Below are 12,305 nucleotides of genomic sequence, written 5' to 3'. Positions count from 1 at the left end.
GCTTTTGCAAACACCACCTTTAAGAGAAGTAAAAACAAAAAAAAATGATTTTACAAACACTTAAAAATAGATTATGAAAAACAAAAAAAAAAAACTATAATCTATTTGTATAAGCTTTTGTAAACACTACATGCATTCCATTTTTCGCCGTATCGTCAAAATAATTTACTTGTTCTCTTTTTTCCTTTTTCTTTTTTTTTTCTTCTTTTTTTTTTAAAGTATTATTCACCTTTTTAACCCTCTGTACCATTTGATAAATCACATATAAGTATATTGAATAAATTAAATAATTTTGTATTCACATATTAATTATTTTATTTTATTCATATTATTATTATCTTAAAATTATGTAATTTAGTTTAGTTAATACTTAATACTAACTATTACATAATTCTGGATAATTCTTCGAATTTCTAGGTAAATTCTCGCATAATACAAAATTCATTCATGGTAATGTCTGTTTGTTTCTAACAGGCAGAACTAACTATAAACCACATATGTTGGTGTCCCTTTATTTAGGGAAACATGCAAGAGAGGTTCGATTTTCATAAACTCGACGTCAGTTTCTAATTTGAACCATTTTTTTAAGTTTATTATCGTATTTTGTTAGATACTCACTTTTGAGAAGTTTACTGCCAATTTAAAGCCAGTTTTCAGTAGTTTGATGTCATTTTTAGAAGTCCACATCCGATCCAAACGTTCACTATCAAATTTTACAAGTTTAATAACATATTCTGTTAAAAACTCCCTTTTTAGAAGTTTATTGTCAATTTCCGTAAGTCTACTATAATAATTTGTTTTTTTTTTTGGAAAAACTTAACCTAATTTGTAGCTAATTTTGGATTTCTTCGCAAAGATAAAATAATGGCTTAATCCCACTTGGCACATTTGAAATATAGTTTTTTGGCAATGTGCTACATTTCAAGGATGCATAGTGGAATTAAACCATAGAATAATATTTTTAGGAAAATTACACTTCATCCCCTACAAAATGTCATTTTTGCACTTTCCCCCTCAAAATAGAAAAATGAGACTATCCTCCTTCGAAATATTTAACTCGGTGCACTTTGCCTCAAATGTGTATTTCCTGGCTAATTCTCGTCGGATTTCAGTAATTGGGAGGGGTAATTTCGTTTTTAAAGCTGTAAATATCATTTGACCATCTTCCACCCCATATTGTCGTTGGGCTCTCTTTTCTCTCCCAAATCGAATAACCCAAAAAACATAGGGTTCTTCTTTTCTCCCAAAATCAATTGAATCTGCAGGCAACAACCATGTGTTCTCCATTGATCGTTCAAACGATTCCTCAAACGTGACAGTCTTGTTTATAATTTTATACATTCCTTTGATATTTGTCTTTTGTTCTGAATATTGGGAGTGCTAGACTTGCGAAGAATTGGGGGTAGTTGTTCACCATCAATCTTTTTGTCAATTTGGAAGCGTATAGTGTCGCTTTAGGAACCCTAAGTAACTCAGTACTGAAAGCGGGATTTTAAAGCGGAAAAAGTAAATTGACATGTACACTCTTAATCCAGTTATAATTAGCTCAAAAATATACATTTGGGGAAAAATGCACCGAATTATATATTTCGAAGGGGGAAAAGTGTAAAAATGACATTTTTTTAGGGGGTGAAGTGCAATTTGCTATACTAAGATTATTCTACGTCAATAGTTTTGGACCGTGTTTGGGGATAGGGATTAGGGAGGGAAAGTGAAACATGACAAGCCAAAAAATATGAACTTGTTGGAAAACTATTAACTAACTTCCTACCAAAATAAGAGATCTTTTTAAGAGACAAACAACCTTTTAAAAAGAAAGAGAAAGAAACATATTACCTTTTTAATAGGAAGGCAAATGTGTTAGAAGGTAGCTCTTTGGTAAAAATTATGGCAACAAACACAATCCCATAATTTCTCTATCTTTTTTTTTTCTTTTTCCCTAAAATTTCAGGTAAACGCAAACATGGGAAAATATCGTCTTTCGTAATCGAATCTCGATAATTAAAACCATTTGCATGAGAATAAAAAAATTAAAGGTTTGTTGGATATATAATTGTGATCAAGGGGATTCTTTTATTCTTTTTTTTTTGTTGGTTGGGAGAAGGTGTGGAGATTTCGGTGCATGTTTGCGTTGAAGGAAATTTGTCGTAAGTTCCACCGATATGGCTTCATCTCCCGACACAGCTCCGGCGGCGGTGGAGGGCGATTCCGGCACATTTCCGCCAACAGAATCCTCCCAAGAGCTAGTGCCACCTCCCGATCCTTCCTCCCCGAAGCCGGAATCTCCACCACCACCAACGACGTCCGAACCGCCAGCATCATCTCCTCCTCCGCCTCCAGACGAGCCTTCCCCTTCTCCTCCACCACCTCCGGACGAGCCTTCCCCTTCCCCTCCGCCACCCGATTCACCGCCACCAACCACATCTCCTTCACCTCCACCTCCACAAAATCAACCCCCACCCCCACCACCCGATGCATCCCCGCCCCCACCCCCCGATGCAGCCGCCTCACCGCCCCCTCCACCGTCAAATAACTCATCCGCCCCGGCTCCCCCGAACTCTGCCCCTCCACCCCCGATAACCGTTTCCCCTCCGACACCGGCCGCCCTTTCGCCGCCTCCACCACGAGCCGGTGGTGCACAAACACCTCCATCTTCAATTTCTCCTCCTCCTCCTCCTCATCCTCCACCAGCAGCACCCGCTAATAGGGCAACCGATTCTTCTTTGTCGGGCTCAAACGATTCTTCTTCGTCTCAGACTCAATCCCATGATTCAAACACGAGTTCGGCCATCATCGCCGGAATTGTCGCCGGAGGAGTGCTGGTTCTTGCATTAATCATTTTCTTTCTAATATGTTCGAGGAAGAAAAAGAAACCTCGATATTATATGGATCCTGCACCGCCCCCTAAAGGTATACACATGCAACTTTAGCTTCAGAATTTTTTAAATCAAAGTGTACAAAATTGCATGAATTCTTGATAATCTAATATAAAACATGCAATTTTGACTAAAACTCATAGGGGGTTTTAGTTACATTTTGTAACACAGGGGTCTTTGAGCCGTTCGAGATTTCACGGGGTACTATTTGCAAATAACTCTTTTTGTGTATGTTAACTGATTTTTTTCACTATTAGGAAATGAACAATACTACAATGATCCCACACAATGGCAGAGTCCCCACACCGCCGACCAGCAATCAAACCTGCCGCCACCGCCGGGGTTCATGAGCACCCCCGGAGGGGGGTGGGGGGCACCGCCCCCGCCGCCCCTAGTGAACATGAGCAGCGATTACAGTTCTGTTCACTCGGGGCAGCAACACCAGACGCCGCCTATGATGGCCCCGTCGCCGAATATCGGCGTCGGCATGAGCCAATTCACCTACGAGGATCTAGCGGCAGCCACCGCCGGATTCTCTCAGGCCAACTTGTTGGGCCAAGGCGGCTTCGGCTTTGTGCACAAAGGGGTTTTGCCCGACGGGCGGGAGGTGGCGGTCAAGAGTCTCAAGTCGGGCAGCGGGCAGGGCGAGCGGGAATTTCAAGCTGAGGTTGAAATCATTAGCCGGGTCCACCACCGCCACCTCGTGTCCCTTGTCGGTTATTGCATCGCCAACGGGCAAAGAATGCTAGTCTATGAATTCGTTTCCAACAAGACTTTAGAATTTCATCTTCATGGTAAGAAAGACCTTCCGTTTCAAATTAACTGTCGTTTAAGGTTTCTACACATTTAGTAAGTTACTTTTCTATAAAAAAAAACATGCAATATGACTAAAATACCCTTCCGGTGTAATTATTGGATTATGTCATTGCAGGAAAAGGTCAACCGGTCATGGCATGGGCAATGAGGCTTCGAATTGCGATTGGATCGGCCAAAGGACTTGCTTACCTACACGAAGATTGTAAGACGATATACCGTTAGTTTTTTTTTCCTTCGTATAATTACTAGTTTTAAATCTTTCTATAAATTCTCATTATTTTTTTTTTTTTTTTGTGGTTTAAAGGCCACCCTCGAATCATCCACCGCGATATCAAAACGGCAAACATTCTTCTCGACGACAACTTCGAAGCCATGGTAATATATATACTATAACTACTTAATCTCCTAAATAATATTCATCAACATAATTATATATTTATTTTATTTGTGTACATTATCCAGGTGGCTGATTTCGGTTTGGCGAAACTCACTTCAGATAATTACACTCATGTGTCTACACGTGTTATGGGAACTTTCGGGTATTTAGCTCCCGAATATGCGTCAAGTGGGAAGCTAACCGAAAAATCGGATGTTTTCTCGTTCGGGGTCATGCTCTTGGAATTAATAACGGGTCGTCGACCCGTTGACCCGACTAACTTAATCATGGAAGATAGTTTAGTAGATTGGGTTTGTTCTCTACTCTCTATATCTCTCTTCATATTTAGCCAACTACTACTCTTTCTATTTATTCGATTTTAATTTTATTTATAGGCGAGGCCTCTTCTGTCGAAAGCATCGGAAGATGGAAATTACAACGGGCTGGTTGATCCAAGGCTTGAAGGCAATTACGTTCCGCAAGAGATAGCTCGTATGGTTGCTTGTGCTGCAGCTAGCATACGTCATTCAGCAAGACGGCGTCCTAGAATGAGCCAGGTAAGCAAAAAATTTCGAATCATCTTGATTTTACCTTTTGATATGTTACATATTAATACAATCGTATTTTCTTGAAATATATGTACTTCCCACATTATTCGTATTTCGTATAAGTGTTTTCATATTAGGTGTTCCACTATCAACTAACTATACTATACCCGGTGGAGTATACATCGGTAAATGCCGTGAAGATCTTCCCTTCATCCAATATTTTTCGAATTGGATGAACGGTCGATGTGATATTTACCTAGTATACTCCACTCGGATGTATCATCTAATAGAACGGTGTTCCATATTATACATATGGACGAGCTAAATATAATGTGGCCATATTATATCTGAATGGCAGTGGCGGAGCCAACTTATGGCCACGGGGCCATGGCCCCGTGGCTTATACAAAACCTAGTATTTTAATCATAGATTTGTTATTTTACGAGTAGTGTAGTATTCTCAGCTCCAAAATAAAACTTCTAGTGTATATTTGATTCGCGCGAAGATAAATATCATGGCTTTGTTGCTGTTTGAATGTGCGATATAACATGGATTCGAATTAGATGATATTCCGAAGTCGACAATGAACTAGAAAAAATAAAGTGCGCTACGTCGAGCTATAATTAATACTAAGGGATGGAAATTGAAACATAATTTCCAATTTCCCTTGATTCCTATCTAATTTTTTCGATTTCGGCACAATATTTCATTCCAAATTCAGAAAATCTTTCGATGTTTCGGAATTTTTTGGATTGGAATTTGAAAAAAAATTCAATTTTTTTTTTTGAAAATTATGACTTTTTTCTTCTGGAAATTACATTTATAATATCAAAATTGTTATGTATTTACATTTTAGGTTACTAAAAATTGGAATCTTTCGAATTCCACCGATTCCGTTCTGAAAAATTCTGATTTTGGAACAAGTTTTTTGTTCCGATTTCCAAAATTTTGAATTCCGATTTTTTTTTGATTTTCTTGAAACATAATTGGAATTTGAGTTAGTTTTTCACTTCCGAATATTTTTGGTAATTTTTCTGAAAGGGCTAATTGCAGTCCGATCAGTTCCATTTCCACCTTAATTAAAACACAACGGTTCATTATTTACATCAGATTGCACGTGCATTGGAAGGAGATTCGTCACTAGACGACTTGAACGAAGGCGTAAAACCGGGGCAAAGCAACGTGTACAATCCCAACGGAAGCAGAGAGGGGGCCTACGACACCGGGGCCTACAATGCCGACATGGTGAAGTTCCGACAGATGGTGATGTCATCCCAAGATTTCAACAGCAGTGATTACGGAACGAGCGAATACGGGCTCAACCCTTCTTCTTCTAGCAGCGAAGAGATGGGAAAATCGAGAACACAACATGCATCCACGAAGACAGATAACTAATTAATAAATTAAATAGCACCACAATTTAAAAAAAAAAAAAAGAATTGTGAGCGACACAAATTTCATTTTCGAGTTGCTCGTGTGGTCGGAGAACTCGTATAGCACAAAGTTTTGTGGGGTTGTCGGAAATATTTCGGAGTGCAAAACTGCGAATGATGTATTTTTTTTTTTGGGATGTACTTTCAGAGAGTTTTTATACATGAAGTAGGAATTGGATTCTTTTTATTTCATGAAATGGTTGTGTAATGCCCTAATATGAACTGAAGATGCTATGTAATCATTGGGAAGTATGACTTTGCATATTATTAATTATTAAAATTTAAAAAATATTAAGTATATTAAATATTTCGCCTTTTGAATATTTTACGATTCGAGTCTAGTAGTTTGAATATTTTTTGTTTGTTACCTATTCTTTTTTTATTTTTTTCAATTGAGCTCGATCTTCATAGCCTATGGAACGGAAAATGTGATCAAACGTGGTTCATTTTGTTAGCAAATTGAAACGAGCTTCTACGAACGATCTCGAATCAAGTATCTATTAGTTTGGTTGGATTTCCAGTCCTTTTTTATGAACTATTTATAAAGTACTAGTACTTCACCCGTGTAATGCATATGGATATTTATCATGAAAGCAAATATTTGATTAAAAAAAATATTATGGAAATAGTGAAACCAAAACTGGATATACATCACAAAATAGTAGAAAAGTATACAAAAAGTGATATGATATTGCTGTATAGAAAAACGAGTATGGTTTTATGGATCATCAGAAAAGCCTGTGTTCGGTTTATTGTATTGTTTGTAACGTAACTCTGGATATTGTTCAACTATATAAGTGGTTCCTTTTAATATTCTTCGGTTGTTTTCAAGGAATGAGAGGGGAATTTGTGAGCTTATTTTTTAACATCATTATCATTTTTATGTTAGTAAGCATTTGCATAATAATAGAAATCCAAACAAAGCAAATGAAAATATCTACTATATAGCAATTAAGAGACAGGTAATATCCATACACATCACTCCATTTTAATACTCGTATAGATTCGACTACCTGATCCAACGCTCCGTTCACAAACTGCAGGTTACATTCGGCTACTTTCTGCACATGAGATGATTGAATTACAAAACATAGTGATATGCCTAGTTGGGCCAACCCAATAGGCCTACAATTTCATTACCTATTGGGCCACAAGCTCAATATTGAAGACCACTACTACCGATGTCCAATCACCTTCAAATAAAGTTTTGGCCCGACAATCTCAACTAATTAAACTTCAGCCCAATCAATGAGGTATAAATAAATGTTTGAACTCATTCCTTAAGGTACGCCCTATTATCTGAGTAATACTATACTTGGTATTCTCTCAACTATTTCTACTATCCGCACGTCTGACTTGAGCGTAGGAGAGGTTTCCGCCGGATCAACCCCCGGCCTAGTTCACGTGTTCTATGATCGCAGGTATCTCAAGGTCATCAAGCTCGTGAGCCAGTGATCCACTCTGCTCTTCCAGCTCATCCTACTTCAACACTCTAAGGTGATCTAACTCTAGCAGCATCATTTTGGTGCCGTCTGTGGGAAGGCAGACAAGATCACGTAGTGCGCAAGATGTCCTTGAGACATCTGCTCAGGGGGAGCGTGACATTACTAACAACCTCCCACCTCGTGGATGCTCTGGCTTGCCACTTCCTCCTACTCGTGCTCGGGATCCACCATGAGATCTTCTTCGTGATGTCCCACTAGATCCTCAACATGATCCACTTCTTCCCGCTCCTCGAACGGTTCAGATAACCGAGGAGACCCTTCAATGCTAACAGAAGTTCATTTGTGGCTTGCAGATTCCCCCTCCCCGCATTCGTGATCCAACAGAAGTTCATCTTCGCTATCCCCCACCGGGGACTCAGCAGGGTCAACTTCTCATTGCTCCTCGAACGGTTCAGATAACCGAAGATGACCTTCAGCGTAAGATCGCAGAAGCTTCAACTCGGGCCACTGAAGCAGTGGCACCACACATCATCACAAAGGGAGCGAACGCTCCCCTCGCGAGGTCCCACATGGTCTTCAACAGGATCAACTTCTCCTTGCTTCTTGAACGGTTCAGATAACTGGAGAGGACCTTCAGCGTATGATCGCGAAAGCTTCAACATGATCGACTTCTACTTGATCCTTGGACAGTTAAGATAACCGATGAGTACCTTCAGCGCATGATCGCGGAAGCTTCAACTCGTGCCACTGAAGCAGTGGCGGCACCATTCATCACCCTAACGAGAGTCAACGCTCCTCCTCTCGAGGCCCAACTGTTAGACCTGTGTTTGTCAGCCAAAGTGGCAAGCCATGCATGGGATTAAACATAAGAGATGGTAATATAATGCAATCGGTTTTTGGAAATGGTAAACAATCATATTCATACACAAAAAGCCTAAGAAAACAAACTCGAGTTGTGAATACAAAACATGAATGATATATTTATAAGAATCACAGGTGGTTAAAGAAAAAAGTGTGTATAAGATTGTAGTGTTGTTATAACTAAATCATGCACCTGGTCAACAATTTTTTGTCGTGTTCTTGTTGTAAGGGTAAGAAAAATGTGTCGAAATGTGGGTATATATATAGACCGTAGAAGCTTTTGGTATTTGTAGGTTGCACAACTTTCTTGGTTAATGCTTTAATTTATATTCTCATTAACACCTAAGTAACCGTGAAGGCTGAAGCTGTTTGTATTTTCTTTACATTTGGATCGGATGCAGTTCATATATTTCTTTTTGAGGAATGCCAAAGGATGGCAGTTATTTCATTATTAATAGTTGATTGATAATGAACATTTTGTGTATGGGAATGTCATTTGAAGTTTTTTATTTGTGAAATTATTGTTGAATTGCATGTTTAATTGTGTTAATGCAAGGAAATGATGAGATGTGAGTTATAAAAAGCACTTGTGAATTGTCGGTTACAAAAATGTTTGTTCGAGTTGGGATGGAATTGAAGATGTTAAACACGGTTTGTTGGTTCTTGCTAGATATTTTTACCATATTAGCCTCAATGTAGCACTTGTTCAAAGGGGCATTTTTGGACAAAAAAAAAAAGGAAGAAACTTCATCTAGTATTCACATGTTTATAGGTAAAAAAAAAAAAGGGGGGGGGGGGGGGGGGGGGGGGTTCTTTTTTGAACAAACGAAAAATGGAAGAAACTATCATCTAGTATTCACACTTTTGTATGATAGATGATAGATAGATAAAAAATAAACACCAACCAAATTTATTATCCCCAATTTCACCAACAATTTTTTTGTTATTTGGAAAAAAGATACAGAGCGATAAATTTGCCAAACAATTGAAGAAAAAACATGACGAATAATTGGAAAATTAAATCAATTAGGACCGTGGAAGAATTTGAAAATTGGATTTGAAAAATAAAATAAATAAAATAAGATAATTACAACAATAACCTTCATATGAGCGGAAAATGTTGCGCTAGAGTTTCACCCGAGCAACCTTTCTTTATTAGAGTAATTACACCACGCCCTTGAGGATACTAAAATAACTTTAAGGTCTCTATGGCATCGATAATTACATTCACCCCCTGAAACATAGTTAGAAACTTTAATGCGATAATGCATTGGGTACGTTATTCAGATAGAGTTCTAACGGACTACTAGTTTCAGGAAGTGGTGGAGCAACAAAGAGCTATGAGTGATTTAAGAAATGTTGGGGGAGCCATGTCATCCCCTAACTCTATGTTGTCTCCACCACTGGTTAAAAGTAATAATATAATTCGTTAAAACTCTATCAGAATAACGTATTCAATACATTATCCCATTATAGCTTCTAACTATATTTTAGGGGTGAGTGTAATTATCTATCCCACATGGACCTTAAAATTATTTAAGCATACCTCAAGGGTGTGGGCGTAATTTACCCCTTTCATTAATAAGATTGGCGAAATCATACTGGTAAAGGTAAGACACTTTTCTTCCAATTTTTAATGAGTTTATTGCCACTTTTAGACATTTAATTCACTTTAATAAATACCAACATTATATTAAACATGTTCCTCTTGTAGATTAAAGTACATAATCCCATCATTCATTATTTATACGGTAAATCTTGTTGGCCAGATTCTAGCCAACCAGAAAAAGGGAATTTACAAATATATCCTTCAATTATAATTTTATTTATTTTCTCTTTCTACACTTTAAAGTTTAATCCCAACACATTTTATGTAATCTAGGATATTAATGTGGGTTTAGGGGATTGAGGAGCCACATGTGGCGGTACATAATAATAATAATAATAATAATAATAATAATAATAATAATAATAATAATAATAATAATAATAATAATAAACTGAAAGTTAAAACAAAATAATATATTTATTTGTAGCAAAAAGATTATAAATCATTTCAAAAACATATTAATATTAAAATTATTAATTATTTTATTATAGGACAATTATTGACAAGAACATATTTATAAATAAAAAATATAGATGATATTTATTTTAACAATAATATATTATAACTCATTCCAATTAATTTTCCTACTTTAAAATAAACTACAGATTATGAGTAGAATCAAAATATTATGTTGTGATTTTCTTTAATTACTTGGTTTATTAGTATTTTAAAGGGAGATATTATTGACAAGAACATATTAATCGAATTGACTATTTTATAATTAAAGTATAATATATTTTTAATTAAATTTTATCATAAAAATAATAAAATATAATTTGTTAAAATTGTAAGAATAAATCTGTTAATCGTAAGATTTGTATTGGCCTGTTAAGGTCAAGTTCTTTCAATTCGTAAGCTTTATTCAAAGATTTGAATTGATTATGCTCAACTATTGACAAGGAGGAATTGATCAAATTAACTATTTATAATTTAAGTAAAAAAAATTAATTGAATTTTATTATAAAAAAAATAATAAAATTTAATTTGTAAAAATCATAAGAATCAAATACTAGATTGTAAAAATTAATCAATTTTTTAACATTTACATTTTATTCAAATACTTAAATTGAATCGTAATATTTAAATTGATTAAGCTCAAGTCCTTAATTTATTTTTCTTGATTTTATATTATTTCAATAATTTAGTAAACATTATTTAATAATAATGAATATGCTAATAAACAATCTATTTAACATTATTTATTATAATCATTTGACATTATATTAACGGTTCTTGCTAGGTAAACAACAAATAATTGATATGCCTCAGTGGTTGGGATTTATATGTTTTTTCGAGCAACCCAAGTTCAACCCCCAACCACAACATTTTTCGAATTAAAAGTCCGCCCCTTACCCTGACCGAACCCATGAAGACCCGCCCCGGACTGGATCCGCCCCCTGCGAATCGGTATCGGTCCACCCGAAACTCGGATGTTCCATTAAATTTGGAACCAACACCATTAAAGGGTATAAATGGAATAAGGGTATAAATGGAATAAAATTCAAATAAAAAATAAAAAATATTAAAAAATAATAAAAAATTAGATTCTGGCCACAATTAAATCATCAGAACACCATATACCATCATTTCATGACATGACAATTAAATCATCAGAACACCATAAATGGCACATAAACCTTTAAAATTCGAAAGCTAATTAAATCATCAGAACACCATAAATGGCACATAAAACTAATTAAATCATCAGAACACCATAAATGACACATAATCCTTTAAAATTCGAACTAATAGCAAATGACTTCAAAAAATTCTCAAATAGCAAATGACATCTAAAAAATTCTCAATCATTTCAAGACATGACAATTAAATCATCAGAACACCATAAATGGCACATAAACCTTTAAAATTCGAAAGCATTGTCCTTATTTATATACCATCATTTCAAGACATGACAATTAAATCATCAGAACACCATAAATGGCACATAAACCTTTAAAATTCGAACTAATAGCAAATGACTTCCAAAAATTCTCAAATAGCAAATGACTTCCAAAAATTCTCAAATTAAATTATAATTCGAACTAATAGCAAATGACTTCAAAAAATTCTCAAATTAAATTATAAAACTTATAATTAACCAACTCATTTCAAGACATGACAATTAAATCATCAGAACACCAACATTGTCCTTATTTATATACTATCATTTCAAGACATGACAATTAAATCATCAGAACACCATAAATGGCACATAAACCTTTAAAATTCGAACTAATAGCAAATGACTTCCAAAAATTCTCAAATTAAATTATAAGACTTATAATTAACCAACTTATTTATATACCATCATTACAAGACATGACAATTAAATCATCAGAAC

At 35.7% G+C, this 12,305-nt stretch overlaps 1 protein-coding gene across 1 annotated transcript; it reads left to right on the top strand.

Moving 5' to 3' along the window:
* Positions 1–1,737: 1,737 nt before the first annotated feature.
* Positions 1,738–6,246, top strand: LOC105950328 (proline-rich receptor-like protein kinase PERK15). Its single transcript, XM_088826765.1, has 7 exons — positions 1,738–2,910; positions 3,134–3,670; positions 3,808–3,894; positions 3,997–4,067; positions 4,155–4,379; positions 4,464–4,625; positions 5,727–6,246. Exons 1-7 carry the CDS (start codon positions 2,163–2,165, stop codon positions 6,009–6,011), a joined length of 2,115 nt encoding a protein of 704 aa, XP_088682891.1. The 5' UTR covers positions 1,738–2,162; the 3' UTR covers positions 6,012–6,246.
* The last annotated feature ends 6,059 nt before the right edge of the window (positions 6,247–12,305 follow it).

This window comes from Erythranthe guttata, chromosome 12 (genome assembly GCF_056151865.1).
Source record: "Erythranthe guttata isolate IM_541 chromosome 12, IM_541, whole genome shotgun sequence".
NCBI classification, from domain to species: Eukaryota; Viridiplantae; Streptophyta; class Magnoliopsida; order Lamiales; family Phrymaceae; genus Erythranthe; species Erythranthe guttata.
The sequence above is the reverse complement of the archived record's forward strand: the minus strand, read 5'-3'. Positions and strand labels throughout refer to the sequence as shown.